The sequence below is a fragment of the Carettochelys insculpta genome, chromosome 15 (assembly GCF_033958435.1).
Source record: "Carettochelys insculpta isolate YL-2023 chromosome 15, ASM3395843v1, whole genome shotgun sequence".
Lineage (NCBI taxonomy): Eukaryota > Metazoa > Chordata > Testudines > Carettochelyidae > Carettochelys > Carettochelys insculpta.
This window is the reverse complement of record NC_134151.1, coordinates 23,290,169-23,313,564: the sequence shown is the minus strand read 5'-3', so window position 1 is coordinate 23,313,564 and position 23,396 is coordinate 23,290,169. Positions and strand designations below refer to the sequence as shown.

The 23,396-nt window shown below is 43.3% G+C and overlaps 1 protein-coding gene across 1 annotated transcript in view; it reads left to right on the top strand.

The window, feature by feature from the left end:
* PDLIM4 (PDZ and LIM domain 4) overlaps positions 1–23,396 on the top strand; it is a 122,489-nt gene that overhangs the window by 46,130 nt on the left and 52,963 nt on the right. The window contains exon 3 of the mRNA XM_075009358.1: positions 8,449–8,533. Coding sequence (XP_074865459.1) covers positions 8,449–8,533 — 85 coding nt within the window. The remainder of the gene's footprint in view (positions 1–8,448; positions 8,534–23,396) is intronic.

Genomic DNA, 23,396 nt, shown 5'->3' with positions numbered 1-23,396 from the left:
TGTACCCTTTTCAATGAGGCCATAAAGTAGTGTTTCTCAACAACTGGTCTATGGACTGGCACCCGTCCCTGAGATCTCCTGGGCGCCATTGAGGAGGGCAGTGAGAAACACTGAGGAACACTGCTCTAGAGGCTTTGTGGAGACCCAGCAACTAATGTTGTCTCAGGCCAGGTCTACACTAGAACTGAACATCAATTTCCAATACACAATTCTAGCTACAGCAATTGCGTAACTAGAATTGATGTATTGGAAATCGACTTTTGTGATTGTCTTGACTTAGGAAGGTCAATGGGAGCATTTCTCCCATTGGCCTCCCTTAATCCTCGTAATAGCAAAGAGCACAGAGGTCGACTGCTGACCCCAGACAGATTGATTTTGCATGTCTTTACCAGACCCATGAAATCAAACTCTGGAAGATCAACCCTGACTGAGTCAACCTTCCCAGAAGTGTAGACAAGCCCTCAGGCCCAACATCTCCAAACTGATGCCAGCGTGGGGGGTCTGTATGGTACGTGTTTAATCTCTGAGATATTCTCTGTTACAGGACTTCATCTTTTTATAAGAGGCTGTTTTCTATCTAACTGTGTTGTGGGGGTCTGATTCTGTTCCACTGAAGTTCATGGCAAAACTTTTACTGACTTCAGGAAGAGCAAGATTTGGCCTTTAGTGAGTGAGGCTATTCAGGGACACCCTTCCTGGGGCAAACAGTAGCCCATTTGTTCAGGAATGAAGCAGAGGAAAATATTCCTCAGCCCCTGAATGAAGCCAGCTGGTAGAACTGATTCACATGTGGTTACTGATGTAATGTGTGAGAAACAACCTAGGCATTTCTGTGAAAGGGGGCAGACATTAGGGTTACAGTTAATGGCTTTCAGATCCAAGGGCAGGAGTTCAAGTGGGCTTAGTAGGACTGGCTCATAATGGCACATGTCTTCTGATTTACGTGGGAGAAAGTAAGTGAGGGTGTAAATGAAGATTTAGTGGAACAGTTTAGGATGACATCTTATAACTCAACTGGCATGCTTCTGTGTCATCTTCTCCCTCTCCTGTTTAATTTGGAGCCAAGCTAGTGTAATATATGGCTCATTTATCTTCCTGAGATTGCTAACATAGAGTAAAATGGCAGGCTTACAGCAGCTGTTTAAAGAAGAGATAATTGTTATTAATCGGCATTGTGCTCAGAGTTATTTCTTACTGAAGCACTCCATGAACATTCTGATTTTTAGTCATCAAACCTTTGCATTTGATTGGAGGTCAAGATTTCAATTTTTTTTTTTTTTTAGAAGTAAACTGACTGTAAAATCTTCATGGGTCAATTTTTGTCCAGGTTCCTTTATTTGTAATTGAAACTGTTTCTGAGCTACACAAATAATTAAAAGAAGTTTGAACTAGAAAAGCAGGTCCTGTCTCTCATGTACACACCCCATAATATACAAAAAGGGGAATACAGTTGAAGTTTAATAATAACCGTGCTGCCACACCTTTACACTCTTTCACTTGTCAACCTGTTAATTCTAGAGTTCTGCTGTTGCCAGGACTGATTGAATAAAGTACATGATCCTGAGTACTCTTAACTTCTGTTGAAGACTACAGGGCTATGTCTGCGCGTACTGGGAATCCATGCTGCTCTAATCAGTACAGTGAGTGTCAATTAGTGGGTCTGGTGACTTTGTACTGTAATCACACCTATATACTGTTACTTCAAGTATCCGTTTTCCTGGAACCGTGGGTCTCCTGCATCCCATCGGTGGAACAGGCACACAAAGATGGAATATGCACCTTGAATTGACATTTTTCTGTACTTTCCTGAACGTAATTGCCTTCGTTTGAAAAGTAGCTATTTTAAAACAAGACTTACCAAAATTTCTCATTCTGATCTGCTTAATTTGGAGACAAAAGTAAATACTGCTTTTTGCCCTCCAGAACCAACAGCTATGGGAGAGTAAACTGGGTCCCATTTTGACTCCTTCCTGTATCTGAACTGCTAACTGAACTCTTGGTACAGAATGATCCCATTTTGAATTTCAGAGCCAGGATGAGTTTACAAGCATTATGAATTCCAACTTCTTACGTGAATTCAGATCAGACTTGGGATCATGTATGAGGGAGAGAATATACACGGAACCTAACAGTACTATTTTACAGTCCTTTTTAGACATGTAAGCAAAGGTTAAGGTTGGGGTTAAAAATGATAAAGAACTAAATTTTGCCCTGGCTTTGAACCACATGTGTGATCTGGAACTCATGCAAAAATCAATAGTTGGATTGTGCTTACCTTATTACCACAGGTAGCCCTACCAAAGGGTATAAATCACTCCTGTGCAAAAGGCCAGCGTGAGCCCTGTGTGCCATTTAAGTTACCCTAAAGGCAGGTTTGAGAGACCTTACTGGCTCTCTGCATAATGGACAGGCACTGTATAGTCACAAAAGGTGGTCTGGGAACGGCCCTTCTATAATTTAGCCCTAAAACTCTCCAGCATTTTGTATGGTCCGTTTCCTTTTGCTTTCTGCCTTTTTCCAGTACTACGAAAGTTTAATAAGGCTCCCTGAAGGGTAGAGTCTTAGGAACATTTGCAGGAATCTATGCAGTAATATAGCTTGGATATGGAAAATATTACTGTATGTGACAGTTTCCAGTCAGTGTGCCACTGAAAAAAAGGTGAATCACAGCTTCCCCTTTGGAACTCCTCAGGGAGTGATCCAGCACCAAAAAAAAAAAAAAAAAAAAAATCCACAGCCTTCCTGGCTGTACAAAGCCCAAAACGAAACGTACCAGTTCAACTGGTGGAGTGAAGGGAGGAGGAAGTGAAAGTCTACAGAAAGTTAGTTAGGTTCTCAGTATAAGGCAAGTTGGCCAAAGAAGCCCAAGAGTTCTGTACTTTCCAGGTCCCTGGAATTTCCTTGTGAATTCCTGAAACTCCAGGGCTAGATTAGCTACTCTGACTGTGCCCTGGAGACCAGACAGAATGATGTGCTCTATTGTGTGTGCACTTAAGTGCTTTAATAAGTGGGAGAGGATTTACACATGTGCATCCCTTGAAGCAGATACCTAGAGTTTGGCATCGTTTTAAGTGCTTTGTTCAACTGAACACTATAAAATTAACTCATCTCTGGGGAGGAATCATTAATTTCCGAGAAGACCAGGACTAGATAATATTCCACACTGTTTTTTCTCCTTTCTACTTTTTCCCGTTCCCATCCACGTTAAGCTGGATGTCTGAAGATTTAACTGTATTGCTGTATTAGAGTGTAGTCCACAGTGTGCAGTAAGTGGCTTGTGAGCTGAAGGCTGTTCACTGTGGTTAGCCCCGGCAGACTACTGGCACTTTATCTACCTGGGCCTCTGCAGGTGTGGCCACTTGCAGCTCCCACGGGCCATGGTTCACCCTGGCGACCAGCCTTCATCTTATTGCCCATCACTGTGGTTGTCCTATGTGGCTCTGTACAATTGCACCGAAGTTCTGAACTTTTCTAGGAGAAATTACACACCCCCACCCCCACCCCCACAGCAGCTAGTGGTTTTAGTCTGGTTCCTAGTGGACCAGTGTCCATATCACATAATAAAACCTATGCTTTGTTTACTTGTTGTCTAACCAGAATGCACAAGTCTTGATGCATGTGGACACAGAACTAATCCCTCACCACTCAAAGTGATCCCAGCAAGCCAAGGGCAAGACACAATCGGATTGTGTTGGAAAGCTTGCACAGTTGCCGCCCACGTTTCCAGCTGTTCTGTTGTTAAAGGATTGCAGCGTCTAATGCTGTCAATCTCCCCTTTTCCTCCAAGTGTCGCGTTTTTGTTGGTTAAGGGGGTAGAGGAATTAGAAATGCAATAAGAGCCAGGAATTCCTATGACTTTAAAGCAATTCAAATTTAAAGCAAGTGAAGAGAACAGGAGATGGCGGTGGTTATCAGATGGAGAACTTTTGGTGAGCACATTACAGTAGGCAAGCAGTTTTTCTGAAATGACAGTGACTAGACAAAAAATTAATGCAGGATAAAGGGTGTCTGCAGTCTGTTCTAGCTTTTTATGTCATATCAGTAGGTCTCCTCCCACATAACCGCATATGGAAGGCCAGGCAGAACACAGGTAGAGTTATTTTCTTAGTTTGGTAGAAAACCGTCAGAGTAGTGCGTTGTTGATACGGGGTACTGGTTTCTGCATACCTGACTTTCCTTCCTTTCGACGTAGTACAGCACATCTGAAAACACTCTGCTTGTCCTTATGCCAGGAATTTATCAACCCACTAGGAGTAACAAGTGAGAGGCAGAATCTGTCACCTACTCCATTACAAAAGTCTCATTTTGTTGCATGCACCAGAGGCTCCTTTGTGCTGTAAGGTACAGCCCAGCTTTGGGGTAAGGTCATGGTGAGGGTGTGGTATGGAGCTACCCAAAGCCTGAGATTCCTTCCAGAGCTCCCACTTTTCTGAGGGAACAGGTCTGCTGCTACTACCCCTTTATGGAGTCAGATTCCTCCCCTCCACATTCGGACCTAGTTCCGTGGGTGGGAACAAAGTGGCATTGGGGCTACAGACCTCCTCTTGCTAGTATCTGTGTCCCCCTGTGAGGGCTCAGTGGGAGCAGCCTTTAAACTTCAGCCTCCCCCTTATGCAGCTTATACAAAGGGAATAAAGGCTGCTCACATCCCTTCCCCAATCGCAGCATAGCTGCAGACAGGCATGTACACGCTCACCATGGAGTGGAACGGACATAGCTTGGAACTGGGCACTTCAATGGAGATTTGGGTGTGTCTGATGGTGTCATTGTCTAGACAGATCCAAACTTTCCACATTTCACACTTTTATTTGCTTGGGCTTTTTCCGCTAAGCTTTGCTGTACAGTGTCTCCTTACAGACATTGAGCCAAAGCCTGATTTCTGTCGTGCTGGTGTGTATGCAGAGTAACTGTGTGGATAAGTGTTACTGAGATCAGAATGTGGCCCGGTGCTGCCCCTTCTAGATCGTCACTTGGTAGAAGTGCTAAAAACCAAAATCAGATTCCGTTCGGGCCCAATCCTGACACCGCTGATATCAGAAATTAATTTTCTTTGTGGGGCCTGGTAGGTCAATACTGAGGAAAAGTCTTGATTTTTAAAAGCTCCAGCCACAGATGGGATTTCATGGGTGAACCTGGGGACTATATTCTAACCCTGTCCTTCATGATACACCTACCAAGAAACCTAGAATGTTTTTGGATAGCTCAGTCCCAGTCTTCCTAGTACACTCAACACAATCTCTGTTTCTGAGTGCAGGGGAGAACTGAGAAATCACGGTTCTGCAATTAGCAGTGACTGTATCCCTCAGGCAGCTTAAGGCAGAGAGACTATCCTATTGCTTATGTTGTCTAAACTGAAATCACTTTAGGAATCCCTCCTCTTTCATTTGCTGGATTTGTGGAAATCTCAGGGATTCTTTTTCAATTGCATTTAGCATTTGGTCTCCAAAGCAGACCAGAGCAGGAAGTTCATAACTGTCTGATTCTCATCTGAACAAATGTCAAACTCATTTAAGGAAGGGGGAAAATGAAATTACAAAGATCCTTTCTACCCTCACCCTTGATCAAAATATCCAGACACTTCCGTATTCTGCCAGCTCAAAATGAGATGCTTGAGCTGTGAGCAGCAAACACGCAGCAGTAGGTTATGCTACAGATCAAGCTAGGAGTAAACAGGAATGTTTAAATTCCTGGGATGCTCAGCTACCCTAGGATAAAGAATGCTGAACAGTAAATTGTTCCTAGGGCCGCACTTGAGATACAAGGGGTTTCTCTCCCCAGCATCTTATCATAATAAGTATAGTCACATTGGACAGACTGTCCAGCTATGAAGAATAGCAAGTGTCTCTATGTTGTGAAAATTAGACCCAGAGGCAGCAAATGATGTGGGAAAAGAAAAGCATGGGGCTTTTTGGTGTGATGGAAATCTGTTGAGGTCAGTGAGAGTCTTTTCATTGACTTCACTGGGCTTTGGATCAGGTCCTTCTTTTTCAGTGGTTTATAAGGGCTCTGGCTGTACCCAGAGGCCAGAAGTAGGGAAGAGGTGAAGTCAAAGATTCCTGGGATAAAATGGTGCACTTGTCATTTTCTAAATGGCAGTGCTGCAAATAATTAAAGGAAATTCAACTGTGGTGCGTGGCAAATCGGGGGCAGAGTCCAGTGAAAGGATTCCTGGCTGCTGCAAATAAGTTACACATATCAGATTGAACTTGTCACATTTTCCAAAAATTGCACGTAGCTCCTGAGGTTGAACAGAACATCCTGTGTTGCCCGAGTAAAGCACGTGACGAGAGAGGGGCCGATCCAGGCAACAGATTCCTGCACATTAAAATGACTGGGGCAAAATTAAGTCTTTGGCTGGTATCCTCTCCTCCCAGTGAAATTCTCTCAAGAAGAGCTAGGTTGCTCAGAAACCTTTGCAGACCAGGCACTTAACCTGATAAGTTCCAACTCCTTCAGTGCTCTGGGGCTCAAACAACCTTGAAAAAATGAGTAATGGCTGCTCAGCACCCACCAGTCACAGCTGTTCATGGCATGCTGCCCATCAGCTGTTTTGGCAGCTAGGCAGAGGCACTTGGAGGGGGAGGCACAGAGTGGGAGGATGGAGAGAGGCAGAACAAGGGTGGGACAATAGGAGAAAGGATGGTGCAGGGGTGGAGCAACCATGAGGTAAAATAAAGGCACCTATGTCCTGTTGGACATTAGGAAAAACTTCCTGACTGTCAGGGTGATTAAACACTGGAATAAATTGCCTAGGGAGGTTGTGGAATCTCCATCTCTGAAGATACATAAGAGCAGGTTAGATAAACATCTATCAGGGATGATCTAGATGGTACTTGGTCCTGCCATAAGGGCAGGAGACTGGACTGGATGATTTCTCAAGGTCCTTTCCAGTTCTAGTGCTCTATGATTGTGTGCTTGACTGCTTGTCCCCCTTCATTCCAGCTTTTGCTAGCATGAGCCCAGCTGCATAATGGTCCCCGTGGGAATGGTGTTATTACCAGCCAGTGTTAGTTACAGCAACCCTGTTGCTGCTTTAACATTTGTCAGCCTTTTGGATACCACAGGACTAGAGGAATCCAAACACTCTAAAAACCCTCTCCCTCTGGCTTTGATGGACCTTCGCTCTTCAGGCTGTTCAGACTTCGTGGAGGGAAGGTGTGATGCACAAGATTGCTATTATATTAGTTACTGAAAACCTGCAACACCCATGCAGTAACTAAATGAAATAATCTTTCCAGCAATATGTATTCACCATACCTATGATGATCTGACCCGGTGTTAACTAATAGCCGACACTGCTCTGAGCTACATGTCAGAAACAGCTTCTGTAGATTCGTTTGGATCCACAGGTTCAGGAGTGAGGAAGAACCTTGGTTCCTAGTTTTGCCACAGATTTCCTCTGTGATCCTGGTAAATCCCTGAATCTCTTTGCTTCAGCTCCACCTCTGTAAAATAGGGGTAATAATCTCCTACCTCGGGAGTCGCACACAGATCAATATTTGAGAGGAACATAGGCCTGGTCTACACTAGGGAACTAAGTCACTCCCAGGTACACAACTCTAGCTACGCCATTAGCAAGCTCCGGAGGATCAATCATGGTGCGTCAAATGTTCGGTACATATAGACATACCCTTAGACATTTCAGTGATTCGGGGAGGATGGAGACTTGACCGATATCTACCTCAGTAGGTACAATGTTCTTTAAAAAAAAAAAATCAATTTTTAGTAACTGAAATGGTGTGAGACGATCGGGGTTGCTATTTTCAAAAGCTGCTCAGTCCCATTTTCAAAAGAGACAGAACCTCTTAGGCTCTTAAATGTCAGTCAAAGTCAAAGGAACTCATGCTTTTAAGTGCCCATTTCTCTTTTAAAAAATGGGACTGGGGCTTTTGCAAATCCTGTTCCTGATCCTCTAATGCCATTTCCATGGCTCTGGGACTTTTCTGCTCCCATTTCAGGCTCTTTGGCCTCAAAAATGCCAGCGAAACCATGAATACGTGTGCTCTGCCCTGTGTGTGCTCACTGAACTCTGTTATTGAGAGAAAAGCAAGAACAAAATGCAGCAGGCTAAGGACTCACATCCTACGTGCTCAGCACATTGAACTGAACAGAAATGAGTCTGGGAGCTAATTCCTAAAGTACATTGGGACACCTCTGTGGAAAAAGCGTTCAGATCCATGGAAAATCTTTTAATAGCAATATTTGCCTGCTTCAGCACTCTTGCTTTAAGTGATGGAGGATACATTTGCGCATAGGAATTGCAATATTATGTCACCTTTATCAGGCGCATGGTGTAGAAAGGATCAAGATAACTTGGGCAGGAATGGTACAAACCTCTCACTGAGCAGCATCTAGGAAAACTCTACAGTGCTTCAGAATAGCATTCTGTTACCTGCAGTGAAGACATTTCATTCAACTTTGCTGTTTAATTTTCTTGTGTAATTGCAGGGCTGAGGGGAAGACCTGGTCTCCTAATATTCTAGACGATGGAAAAGCACAAGCTTACCGGATCAACATAGAGTCAGAACCACAGGTACCAAAGCAGTAATTAACTGTCTAATAGCCAGGTGAAAAACACTAACGCTCTTATGTCCTCAGAGAATGTCCCTTGCCATTTATTTAATAGTAACATATTTTAGTGTCAAACAGCTTTCTAATTAATGTGATTTTTGTAATTTATTTCATAACTTCTTGTCTTTCTGGGAATGATTCCACTTTGTTCAGTCCTATTCTAGACTTTGGTGCATCTTTTCCTGCCTCCGTCTGTCTCCTTTTTCTGTCTTGCTGTTTTTATATTATATTTTGTCTCTTCTCCTTAATTTTCTGTCTCTTCTTCCTCTGCTCCAGAAGCTGCTCCTCAATATTACATTTCTCTGATCCGGGGGAGTTAAACAACAACAATTTTTGGTGGCCTCAGAGAGCTCTTACTGGTGGCCCCACTGACAAGTTTTCCTAAAATACTTAATTAGCTTTAGGAAAAGCAAATAAACATGCACCTATCCAAAATCACTGTAATCTCTTGATTCTTTGTGAAGACTTAATAAAAAATGTACAGTTGTTTCTATTCCTTACTGTACTGAAACACAATAGAAACAAAAATAAGGTCTTCTGCACTCTTTTCTTTTCATTGTTCTTGTTTCTTTTGCTTTTTTGGTTGCTGTTTTAGAATCATACCCTGTGTGTGCACGAGCCCCTTTTCTTTCACCAGATAGGAAGAAGGGCTTTCGAAAACTTTGTGGGGGGGTCCTTTTGGAAGGTCCCGTCTCCACGGGCAGCGTGCAATTTGAAAAGCCGCACTTTCGAATCACCGCAGCCGCCATTATGCTAAGGGGGTGCTGCATATTCATTGCAGTGCCTCGTTAGCAGCTTTCGAACCTGCTCATTAACAGCTACGTCTACACGTGAAGCCTACATCGAAGTAGCTTATTTCGATGTAGCGACATCGAAATAGGCTATTTCGATGAATAACATCTACATGTCCTCCAGGGCTGGCAACGTCGACATTCAACATCGACGTTGCGCAGCACCACATCGAAATAGGCGCAGCGAGGGAACGTCTACACACCAAAGTAGCACACATCGAAATAAGGATGCCAGGCACAGCTGCAGACAGGGTCACAGGGCGGACTCAACAGCAAGCCGCTCCTTTAAAGGGCCCCTCCCAGACACAGTTGCACTAAACAACAGAAGATCCACAGAGCCGACAACTGGTTGCAGACCCTGTGCATGCAGCATGGATCCCCAGCTGCAGCAGCAGCAGCCAGAAGCCCTGGGCTAAGGGCTGCTGAACACGGTGACCATAGAGCCCCTCAGGGGCTGGAGAGAGAGCGTCTCTCAACCCCTCAGCTGATGGCCACCATGGCGGACCCTGCTATTTCGATGTTGCGGGACGCAGATTGGCTACACGTGCCCTACTTCGATGTTCAACTTCGAAGTAGGGCGCTATTCCCATCCCTTCATGGGGTTAGCGGCTTCGACATCTCGCCGCCTAACGTCGATGTTAATATCGAAATAGCGCCCAACATGTGTAGCCATGACGAGTGCTATTTCGAAGTTAGTGCCGCTACTTCGAAGTAGCGTGCACGTGTAGACACAGCTAACATGCCCCTTTCGAAAGGAAGGGGCTCTTGTAGACCCAGCTGTAGAATCCTAGGACTGGAAGGGACCTCGGGGTCATCTAGTCCAGATCTCTGCTTCAAGCAGGATCAGCCCCAACTAAGTCATCCCAGCCAGGACCTTGTTAAACCAGGGCATAAAAACCTCTAGGGATCGAGAATCCACCACCTGTCTAGGCAACGCATTCCAATGCTTCACCACCCTCCTGGTGAAGTAGTTTTCCTAATATCCAACCTACACCTCTCCTTCTGCAACTTCAGACCGTTGCTCCTTGTTCTGCCATCTCTCACTGTTGGTGAAAAGTGAGATTAACAAACTTACTATGACTTTTCAGAGCAGCAGGCTTCTTCAGTGCTGGCAAATCTGGGGACAAATTAAGCCCCAGATGGGAAAGTAGGTGGGGAGGCAGCAGAGGGTGATGGGGGATGGCGCTCCAATGCTGGAGCCTGCTGCCTGTCACCTTACAACTGAAGCCCTACTCCCCAGTCCATAGGAGGGAGAAAACTCTCTAGCTGCCTGCTCCAGAAGGGGACATTTGTGTCTCCAGAAGGGGACAGAATCCAACCCCAGCTAGTGCTTTTCCTCTCTCTCCCCCTCCCCACAATCACTGCCCAGCAGGCAGTGACCACAAGAAAAGCCCATGGTGGCAGAATTTGAAACAGGTTCTCTAGTCTAACGTCTCATTATTCTCCCTCTTCCCTTCCCCACCCACACATGCTAGTACCCACAGCACCCAGAGTCTAATGGCTAGAGAACAGAACCCACAGCTGAAGGTCAGTGTGACGTGCTTGCTCTCTTGAGCAGTAGCAGCAGAGACACTGGAGCTGTCTGCCTGTGCATGTAAGAAGACAACCCTACCTGGGCTTGCATTTCGGTTCCCATTTGGAAGGTTATCTTTGCTGGTGGCACACTCGCCTTGGAAAGTTTCTGCTTGCCATATTCATGCTGGTTTATGCTGTTATTCTGTTAAGGTGACTGCTGCAACAGTTTTGTTTCAGAATTTTCTTGAAGACCTTTTACTTTTCTTCAACATTTACAAAGAATTCTGACACCAGCACCAACCATCCATACCATTGGCATAACCTCTGGCAACACATCTTCAGTAGAAGCCGCAAGCAACTGATCATGGGTTCTCCCTTAATTCCCCATATAAAATCTAGTCCTGGATGGATGTAGGCATTAAAAAACATGAGGAACAGTTATAACAGGAGAAACAGAAGAGTTTTCTTCAGAGAAGAATGAGAAAATGGCATTAAGACTGACAGCAGACAGGTCAACAAATGGTGAACTCCACTAACAAAAAGCTCCAATAGGATTTAAGGAAAACATTGACTAGCTCTAAAGAAACAGTGCATAGGTTGCTACCATGGAGGCTGTATCATGCTGACACCCTTTTTTCTGTAGTTGTTGAAGGCACAGGGTGATCTATATCCTTTGGCTTCATATTCTGGCTTTGCTGGCTTAATGAATCAATTAGGGCAATGTATTCTGACAGGTATTTTGGATAGACTTTGATGTGACCAAAAGTTTACACACACTGTTAAATTAGGAACAAATGTGCTGTCTTTTGACTGCCAGATCCAACATTTCTGAGGTTTAAAACAGATTGGATTTGATCTTCCTATTCGTGTACATTACATAAAATACATTTTAAAAAAAAAATTCATAAACTGTACTTAGTGGGACTTCTAATCTGTTATAGAAGCAAGTTTTTTTCTGAACCACAGAGTGTCCCAAATATGCCTAAACTACAAAATCTCTAAAGCGGTCAGAAAGTGCAGAAACACGTTTACAGCAGGGTAACAAACACATGAAGGAATAGCTGAATAGGACAAATGGCTTTTCACTCTGAGCTTCCCTTTCCAGTGTGTCTTTGGACTAAATTCTCTCCTTTTGCAAGACAGCAGGCCATTGCTCCAGGATCCTCCTGTTTCATGCTGTAATTAGCCCACAGAATTTATATTTGACTTTATCACCATGGTCTCTGAACACATTTAGTAACACCCAGGGCAGAACATAGTATCAGGGACTCAGGGTAGTACTATAAAAAAGTGTTGGTTGACTCTGTCCCCGTCTCAAAGAGCCAGCCATCTTGGGACTGCATGGAATAAGAATGCAGCAAGAAATGCAGGCAGGCATCACTCACTGTAAGCTGCAGTGGGCTATGACTTTTATCCTGTGTACAGTGCCTGGCATAGTGATGTCATGGTCCATAGCTGGGGCTCCTAGGCAGTACAATATTACCAAGAATGATAGTAATTAGAAATGAGCCCTTACAAGTGGTTGTCTTAATCTTCAAACTTCCTGTGATGTACTTTTGTACTGCTAGCATGTCAGGAATGGCCATGGATACCTATGGACACAAGTACAGTGTAGGGAGCCCCCAGCTCCTACAAGAACTGGGATTATATTGATTGCAAGAGTGCTTTGATATTCACTGGGGAAGGGGCCCATGTGCCAGAAGGCTATCCCTGTGTAATGTTATCCAAACCTTTTAACAAAATGTCTTTATTGAAATGCACAAAAAAAAGACCTATTGTAAAGTAATAGTTAGCCTCAAAATGTATAACCTCATTTGTAAGAGTAAGAGATAGAGAGATGGTCCTTGATGTAACCACTGACAGCTTTGGGAACTAATCCCAGAACGTTTAATTTGATATGGTATTCCTGGGGAAGCTAGTACTGTCAGAATTGTAGAACTCAAAATTTGAAATGGCTCATTGGATGATCCTGTCTCTTTGCTAGTGCTTTGTGTAATTTAGTTGCAGTTATCTCAAGCCATAGAACTTCCGTTCTTCAGCCTAATGGATATCATCATTAGGGAATTTTTTGTATATCCCACTGAAACATACTTTTAACAAATAGTAACTATGGTTTACAAACAAGGAGAAAACAGATGAAACTAAAACCACAATATTTAACACACAATAAGAAACACCAGTAATACTTACTGAGACTGGCACGCAAGAGGTCTGATATTGCAGATATAGTGTCACCTTTGTAATTAAAACAAATGGAACAGGCAAAGACATTAAAGCTGGAACAGTGAAAGCCAGAGATCCCTTTGTGACTCTAAAGCGGATTGAGAGAACTAGAAATCTTAGCCTAGTCCCAACTAATTTTTGAATGTTTAGCGCCATTGATAAGTCAGTCTAACTGTATGGTGCTGACATTTGAAGACTTCTTACGATCTTACTGTCTAACCTGTTTTCATAAATGGCTGCCTTAGGCAAACCATCAATATTCGATGTCCAGAAAAAAAATCACAAAAAACTCTGGGAGGGGACCAAACAGAAACCAGTAGGACAGGGAGTTACGGAACAAAAATGGAGATGGCTAGACATGCATGAAGGGCATACCAGAATAACATAATAAGACTGGCATTGGAATGGAACCCAGAGGATAACATGGAAATTCACAATAAAAGCAGAACTAAAAAGCTGTCAAAATGACATGGGAGGAAGCTAAGATTTCAGCCGGAGATCCTCAAAGATGAGAGGTAATGGTGAAGGCCCTACATTCAACATGGAATACAGAGGCGAGAAAGAGAGTGTTGTCACAAAAGGGTTTAAATTACAAGCTCAGAACCAGTTTTGAATGCTGTTCATTAACGCTGTATCTGAATTGAGTGGCAGGCTCCATCTCTTTGGTGTACCAAGAAAAAATGTCTGCAAACTTGGGAAAAGTTCAGAGCCTTAGGCTCACATTATTTGTTTATTGGTAATTCCCAAAGGGCGCCAACCCCACCGTTGTCTTAAAATCAAGACTGGTTGCCTTTTGGGAAGACATGCTGTAGTCAGGCACAAGTCATTGGCCTCTGTACAGGAGTAACTGGTTGACATTTAATGGCCTGTGGTATGCAGGTGGTCATAGGTTTTTTTCTTTAAACTCTGTGAATCTATAAATTGTACTCGATCTTGTACAAACATATAACAAAGAGATGGAAAGAAGTTACAATCTTACAATACTTATGCAATTCAGATACTACTAGTAGTATTGTTTAACATATTAATTTTCTTTAGCTGAAAGAAGCCTTTGTTATTTAAAACTTCAGTCTCTAGTCTCATTCTTCAGTGTCACTGTCTGCTTCATTCAGCCCCCTCTTCCCCTTTTAATGTGATTGTACAGACCGTGTAAGCAGGGAATGGCAGTGAGCTACAAAGGAGGAAACAGATTCGTTTATAAAAATTCCACTGAACATAGTTTCTTTAGCTTTCAACTGTCTAGTCAAAATACAGCCATATGGTGCTAATAAAAGAAAACGATGTTTATTTTCTTGACCACTCTCATGCTGCCAAAATTGACAGTTTAGTGGCGTGGTGAAGATTGGAAACTCATGTCTCAGACTGTGAGGTCGAACTTCGTTCTCACTGATTGACAGTTAGTTCAGATGACTTGTCATGAGTATGACTAAAGCAAAAATTCATTTGGCAGCAGAACTGGGCATGTAGCAGAAACTGGAACAAGGAATTAAGGTGCTAATGAAACACAGAGACTTTCATGTTCAGCTCAGTGTGGCATTGACCAAAAGTTGTGGCCCTCTGACAGCTCTGAGGTGCTCCTCAGGAGATAAGATAGTGAACTAGTTCCCAGTTGGCATAGGTCTGCCTCATAAAACTACCCCTGGAACTGATACTAACTTATCTGATGCCACTCATGTCAGGTTTATCAGAAAAGCTAATGACTGAATGGACACTGAGGCTGAAGGAGACTCCCATCCTAGAAATGGTGGGCACGAGTTTCATAGAAACATAGAATACTAGAACTGAATGGGACCTCAGGAGACCATCAAGTCCAGCCCTCTGCACTCATGGCATGACCAAGAACCAATGAGATCATCCCTGGCTGGTGTTTGTCTAAACGTTTCTTAAAATCTCCAATGATGGAGATTCCGCAACCTCTATAGGTAATTTATTCCAATGCTTAACCACCCTGACAGAAAGTTTTCCCTAATGTCCAACCAAAACCTTCCTTGTGGCAATTTAAGTGCATTCCTTCTTGTCCTGTTAAGGAGAATAATTTTTTTCACTCCTCCTTGTAACAGCACTTTAGGTACCTGAAAGCTGTTATCATGTCCTCTCTCAATTTTCTCTTTTCCAGACTGAATCAACTCTTTTCAGTCTTCCCTCATAGGTCATGTTTTCTAGACCTTTAATAATTTTTGTTGCTCTTCGCTGGACCTTCTCCAATTTGGCCACATCTTTCCTGAAATGTGGTGCCCAGAACTGTACACACTACTCCATTTGAGGCCTTACAACAGTACAAAGTGCATGTAAAATGCTACCACTCTGCTGTGAATGGCAAAATAAGCTTTATGTCAGAGACTTGGTCTTTTATAACGTGAACAGGACACATTAAAAGGGAGGAGAAGCCAGCAGTTTTCCTGTTCAATGGATAAGCAGAAACAACTAGATACCATGGGGGTGGCATAAGTGATCTTCAGGCCTTCCCTGGTGGTGAGCATTGAATCGGTCTTTGTGAACTTGCGTTGCCTGAAGACCCACTGCTGCCATGAAGTGCACATGTTGCCTGGCCTATCTTCGTCTGTGTTTGGACTGTTTTGTATTATATCAGCTCACACCTTGTAAGCTAAGCTCTTTGAGGCATGAGCTCTGTTTGTAGCTTAGCTCATTTCCCCAGCTTTAGAGCATTATATACTTTTATCATCCCAGAGAAGTGATTAAAACACACTTTATGTGCGCTAGAAGGGAGAAAAGCCAGGTGGGAGGAGAAAAGGAGGCTGTTCTGCAGAGTTCCTCTCCCCAAATCATTCCAACTGGGTGACTCTGCTCATCCCCACAGAACAGATCTGGGCACCTGGTCCTAACACCCCAGGGACTCCCTGGGATCTTTTTGAACCTTGTGGGACCAGATGGAAGCCAGAGTGATCTGTACTTTTGAGCTGGCTCTGGACTCCCAGTGCCACCTCCTCTGCCCTATTCCTTGATATCTTGTCTCTAATGCAGATTCAGGGAGCTTAATTTCAGTGAAGAGTGCCCAGGAATGGCTCCTGGCTCCTCCTGGTTTCTTCTGAAGACTCCCAGCGTGTTCCCTCTATTTTTCCCATCCGTGGGCAGAGTAAATTTTACGTGCACCCAGCCATGTGTGGATGTGCACCACGTATAGAAACACATGCTGCCAGCTGTGGGTGGCTGTGGTCACTTTGTTTGTCAGCTGGGCAGCACCTGAATGTCTCCTGGGTGGCCGCCCAAGCGCTCAGATTACAGGGAACACTGACTCTCGGTAGCGCATGGCATAACAGCTTCTCAGGCTGATGCGGAAGGGACAGGGCTATAGTCCCCATTCCCACCTCACCCACTTCTCTCTTGAGAGTGTATTCCACAGCCAAGTTCCGCTCTGTTCTGTCAACCCTCTCCCGTCTGTTGTGCCCTCCTCTGGGCAGTGCCAGCCACAGGCAGTCCCTAAATGTACAATTCATCTTCATTTTATCTTCTTGGTTTGGGTTCATTGGATGGTAAAGCTAAGAAGTGAGTTTTGAGCTTTTTCATTAGCCCTCTTTGTAGTTCTGACATCAGAAGAAATATCCTACTCCTCTTAGCCGCCACACTGCAGAGTTTTTCCTCTGCAGGATATGGCATGAGGATGTTTGAGTTAAAATTGAATTGCAACTGGGGGGCGGGGGCTGTGCGCATGCACGCATGGGCTTTGGGTTTCTCTGACCAAAGGAGTCTGCTGTTCAGTGTTGGGCTAACAAGATGTTACCATGTTTTCAGTGGTAATTTTTACCAGAGTAGATGATATTCACAAAATAAATCATTGTAACTGAGCTGCAATGGTTTAAAGTTGAATGGCAAAGCTGGGGAAGTGTTATTAAACTACCTACTAAACCATTCAGGAATTCGACTTCTAGATCACTCTGGAAAAGGGAATTTAAGTCTTTGTGTTTTATCAGAGATGGCTGCTTGCAGTCTTACAGCACTACACTTTATGTTGCCATCTCTGATTCTCCTCTTCTTGCTTCACTTATTTCTTGTGGTTTCAAAGTTCTTTTTGAAACTTTTTTCCTCTTATGGAAATTTTTTAAAATGCTCATTCACTGGCACATCTGTGGGACTTATGAGAAATGCCTGGATCAATAGGTTAGTCTCCATATGAAGTCAGTGGGAGTTTGTCTCATTAAGACCTGACTGAATTAGTCTTAGATTTCTGAGTGGTGAAGAAAAATAGGCATCTATGGATAATCTAACTGGGGCCTGCAGCTGACTACATCTTTGATGCTGAGATATCTAATAGCTGTATCATGTGTGCTAATGCTTTGGAATCAATTTTTACAGGGGGATGATAGAAATGCTGACTCATGAGGCAGGTTAGTTCACAAATGAAAATCTTTTTTGTGTAGTCAACGCTTTTCTGTTTCACATGATTAACATTCCTGGTTTTATGGATCATTTTGCTTCTGTAATGTGAAACACCATGAGAGGTGCTGTGAACAGAGCTGTATGTCAAATTTTTCCTGTAGCAGTTCTCCAGGGTAATTGTATAAGTAGTGTATAATATTGTATAAAATATTAATACAATTTGAAAAAATTTGACTGTTCATGGACAGTCACTTTGACTAATTTGCAAAAGATTTGATCAGTCCAAAATTTTAGTACATTTGTGACATTAGACTGTTACTACTAAGTTCATTTATCAAATAAGGTGGTAGAATGTTCCTTTCCAACTTTAGCTAATCTTTTAAAGACCGTTTTCCAAGTTCATAGACCTTTCGACAATGTGGTCCAAACCTGTCCTTGATGCAACACTGTATTAACTTCAGTCAAGTAACATCTGGGATAAATTTTGATCTCATGGTATTAGGTAGCAGCAGCAGCAGCAAACCCTGAATAATGGGCAGACCCTGTTCTGACAGATTTGGATGATGTCTGCTTAGAAAAAGTCTTCATTGCTACCGCAGGCTACCAAACAAAACAAACTTTTGACGCATGAAACCTCCAGGGTAATTTAAAGACTTGTGTGGCAAAAGGAGAACAATTTCTGTTTCTTGCTTCAGGGAAAACAAAGGATGAGATAATGCCTTGGCACCACATTAGATTCCCAGTCACATTGGAGCACTCCTAGCTCATTGTCTGAGGACTGATTCAGTCATGGAAATACACAGAAGCCTTCAAGTCAATTGGAAGTACTAATGCAGTATTTCAAGTTCAGCTGTCACTGTTTAGGACAATAACAGCATTGCCTGTCCAATTTAGTAACCAATGGGGTTATACACAAACTGGTATAAACTTTCAAACTGGTGCAGGTTTTGTAACTAATAACAATGTGAATCAAGCTGAAAGCAAGAGAATCATTACATTGACATTGTACTGAGGCAAACTGCATTTGATGTGGCCATGAATCTTAAAGTACAAAATGAGCTGAATGGAAGGGGAAAGGGGGAAGAAAACCAACCTTCTGAATGCTCTCTTTACTAGGATACGTCTAGACTAAGTGGAAGATCAGCCCAGTCAGGGTCGATTTTCTAAAGTTCAGTGCCATGTGCCTGATAGAGATGTGCGAAATTGAACTATCCGGGGTTGGCAATCGGCCCCTGTACTCCTACTGGGATCAGTGGAAACATTCACATTGACTGGAGTGGGATTTGGATCAGGCCTTATATTCCAAGCCTCTCCTAGCGTGTGAGGACTCAGTTCTACAGTAAGTACTCATACGAAGTAGCTCCTTATTTCATAAGTAGACCCATTAAAAGCATTTGGCTTAATCAGCAAGTATGAGTATGTGGGTGACATGGACTTCTGTGGACGTTCAATAGGAGCAGAGCTTGCAAGCTACAGGGTCCTAGTACAGTAACCAGCTTCGATTTATCTGAGGCCCATATTAGAGGCTGGTACACTGTACTGGCAAGAAAATGGCCATCAAGCTCCGGCAGGCCATCCCAGCTGGTTATAGCTGGTGTGCCACATCAGAAAGACCCTATCCCCCCAGTCCCTGCACAGACCTGCTTTTCCTCCAGCTCCCTCTGTACAGCAGCAGCCCCGCAGGAGAACAAGGCTGGGGTTGGGGAGCAGTAGAACAGCCAGAGGAACTGCCAGCATCATGCTCCGTTTCGCACTGCCTGCTATCCCAACAGGGAAAGGAGCAGAACATCCAGGTTCAAACCACGCCCCCCCCCCGCGCCAGTCTTGCGCTCCTGCAGGGCTGCTGTTGTACAGACCCAGCCAAAGCAAAGACAGCTCCAGGGACAGGCAGGGCTGGGGCTTCTGCTCCCATTGCTCCTAGCCAGGAAAGAGCAAGGAGCGGGCATCTCCTCCTGCTGTCTGTCACTCTGCACCCCCCTCTTCCCCAACCCCTTCATCCCAGGTTATAGTGGAAGAGAGAAGAGTGTAGGGGCCTTGGGCTGGCAGGGTGGGAAAGTAAAGATAATTTCTTCCCGGTAATTTGTGGGAAGTCACATGAGGAGGTTACATGGCTCCCACAAATTACCAGGGAGAAATTATCTTTACTTTCTCCCCTGTCCATATCATCCAGTCAGTAACTAGTTAAATTTGTGTCTTTCAATGGTTTTCATTCATTGGAATGTGTGTGAGGAAAAAAAAGTACTGAAAAAATAAAGGTGAAAGTTTTGGGGGTGAGGCTTTTCAAACAGGTATTTCCTCAGCCAGTTTCTGTAATTTGAAGATTTTATGTGCCAAATTTCTTTGTTCAGATCACAGGGGATTATATAGGCTGTATTGATGGTAAGAACTTGGGTTGACTAGAAAAAGGAAACGATCACTTGATGCATATATGCTAGTATATAGCACAGTGACTGTCTTCTTTAAAATAATACAGTATATATTAGTGTAATTATGGCAAAATGTATTGGTGAAGGAGGTGAAAACTTTAGATTAGCAATCTAAATATTCTGTCTGTTGGAACATTGTATTTTTTGTTCAAATCCTTCTTTGTTTTCAACACTGCAAGCCCCTCTTGCAACTTTAACTTGCTGTGCTTCACAGTGTTCGTTACTTTTCTTAAAATCCATGAGGAAGCAAAAATGATGATTCCATTTCATTTTTCATCATCATTAGCTTCAAAGGTTGTCTGTGTTCTATAGTCATTTATGACCATTCTAATATAGCTCTCTGTGTTACTAAGCAACCAATATGTTAGGTAAATATTCTAAACAGAGTTCCATTCTCCGCTTCCTGCAAAAGGAAAATATTTGTGTGAAGTGTGATGAGCATCATCAGCTGCTTCTTGTGTAATGTTGAATCATCTGGAAGCCTTTGTTTAAACAGGAGCTTGCCTGTTAATACAACAGATGCCTAGTTTGTTTGTCCAGGCTCACCAGTGAGAAAAGTTATGACCTTGAGATGTGTGTGGAAAAGACAAAGCTCTTACAGAGATGATCACATCTGAATAACAATTTGATGTAATCAGAAATGTTCGTATGTGGTCTCCCAACCTTTTTGCAAGGATCAGATTGGCACTAATGTCTGAGCAAAACTAAGCACATTGAAGGAGAGGAAAAACCAGTTGTGTCTCAGTTCTGTTTGATACATTGGGAAGAGGATATGGTGGGACCACTGAGGAAGACTAAAATGTGAGTAGTTAGAGAAATCCCTTGTCTGTTTTCTGGAAACACATTCTCCTGCATTGATTGAGCAGGGTGTTTGCCATAGGTATTGCCAGGACTTGTAATTAACTGGAAAGGCTGAGATATTTATTTGACTGGAAACTCCCTTTTTTTCTTCAGTATTGAGAAATAAGCTGTAGGCTGGTCAATTTCAAAACCAGAAACAGTTTTCTCCATCATGTTCATGTAATTTGTCTTGTATTTACCCTCACCTGATTCAGTATTACGGATACGAGGTTATGTCAGAAATATCAGATTCTTGATTTTAATACTTGAGCTTTTGAACATGCTGCTCCTTTAGTCTTCAGAGAGATGGAGAGAGAGTATAATGCATTTAATTTCCTGAGAAGAAATTCCCATGACCTGTGTTAGAGGAGAATTAAAATTAAAATAAAATACCATATCCACTAAATGCTCTGTAACATCACACTCCAAGTGTCAGATTTTTCATATGTTAGACCTGTTCTTTTGGTTTCATTTCACTAGCCTGAAATTATTTTGCTTTTTAAGTGATGTCAAAATGACCATATTTTGAGCTTGGTGGATACTGGGAAAAAGTTAGATATGACTCAGGGTAGATGACCGAGGTTTAAATATGAGTAGGCACAAGTCTTACTTAATATAATTTATGTATGTTTATTATCACAAAAGTGTCAAGGACCAGTACCCCATTGTACTAGGTACTGCGCAAACACAATGAAAAGACCTGTCTCTCCCTTTGCGATCCTATAGTGTACGTACAAGACAAGAGACAACAGACATATACGGACTGATGGGGATAGGAGGCACAAGGAAATGCAGCCATATTGGTCGTTATGCTAGGTAGCAATCTTGGCACACTAGGGCTACGTCTACACGTGCACCCAACTTCGAAATAGCTTATTTCGATGTTGCGACATCGAAATAGGCTATTTCGATGAATAACGTCTACACGTCCTCCAGGGCTGGCAACGTCGATGTTCAACTTCGACGTTGCTCAGCCCAACATCGAAATAGGCACAGCGAGGGAACGTCTACACGCCAAAGTAGCACACATCGAAATAAGGGAGCCAGGCACAGCTGCAGACAGGGTCACGGGGCGGACTCAACAGCAAGTCGCTCCCTTAAAGGGCCCCTCCCAGACACACTTTCATTAAACAGTGCAAGATACACAGAGCCAACAACTAGTTGCAGACCCTGTATATGCAGCACGGACCCCCAGCTGCAGCAGCAGCAGCCAGAAGCCCTGGGCTAAGGGCTGCTGCCCACGGTGACCACAGAGCCCCGCAAGGGCTGGAGAGAGAGTATCTCTCAACCCCCCAGCTGATGGCCGCCATGGAGGACCCAGCAATTTCGACGTTGCGGGACGCGGATCGTCTACACGTCCCTACTTCGATGTTGAACGTCGAAGTAGGGCGCTATTCCCATCCCCTCATGGGGTTAGCGACTTCGACGTCTCGCCGCCTAACGTCGATTTCAACTTCGAAATAGCGCCCAACACGTGTAGACGTGACGGGCGCTATTTCGAAGTTACTGCCGCTACTTCGAAGTAGCGTGCACGTGTAGACGCAGCCTAGAAGTGCTACCAAAAATTAAGAAATTAAAACCAAGAGGTCATACTGTAGGTACAGTAAGATCTTTCATATCTGGCGGCCCTGGGAGGTTACACATCTCATAGAGCTAGAAGGGACCTTGGGAAATCAAATCCTGCCCTCTTTGCAGGACCAATCCCACCCTATTTGCCCCTAATCCCTAAATGGCCCCTTAAGGATTGAACTCACAATCCTGGGTTTAGCAGGCCAAGGCTCAAACCAATGAACTATTCCTCGCCGTTCAAAGAGTCTGGGTAATAGAGAGGTATACCTAGCAATGCATAACACTAAAGAAAAACAAGATCAGATATTAAGAAACAAAAAATGTAAGCTGAGTACTGTATTTACCAACAACAGTAGTATTGTACACTGCAAACATATGCTGTATGTTGCTGTATTTATTTGTATTTACTTTCACTATATTGTACTTATGGAAAACGCAACTAAAAATTACTTATGGTTAAAATGCCGGTTATTTGAGCATTCTGGATATTCGAATGCTGGACATGAAAGCGTTTACTGTAATGGGGAGTCAAAATCTAGAAAACACAATCTTGTCTAAAAGGGATCAGGAAGGTCTTGCAGTTGGAAGTCATGGAAGCTAGATATACTGAAATGCTCTTTTAGCAGTGGATTTCGAAAGTCCAAGATGAGTGGTTACGGTTTTTTATTTGTCTCAGCACAACCTGGCATATCCTATTCCTAGTAAGGGTAATCAGACAACACCCAGAACAGCCCTTGCAGAATGTGCAACTCTTGGTGCAATTAACTGAGTGTAGAAACTTTCACATAAAACGTGAATCTGCTTATCTGGATTGAGAAATCTTCTGTCTTCAGTACTGGAAAAGTGAGAGGATGATGCTCAGTTTCTGGATACGGAAATGAAATCCCTTTTTAAGGTGAAGATATCAATGTGGTTAGAAATTATCAGTCCTTTGACTGTACCATGGGCCATTGGTGTAAATCTACATAACCCCATTGTGCCAGAAGCCAGGTTAATTTTCAATAGCAAAGGATCTGGCTTCATATGTTGTGTCCTTCTAACGGAAATTATGTTATTACCAAAGGCTGTCATGTATTAGGTTGTGTCTGAATGCCGCACCATTTTTGTATTTTGGATTCTATTGTAC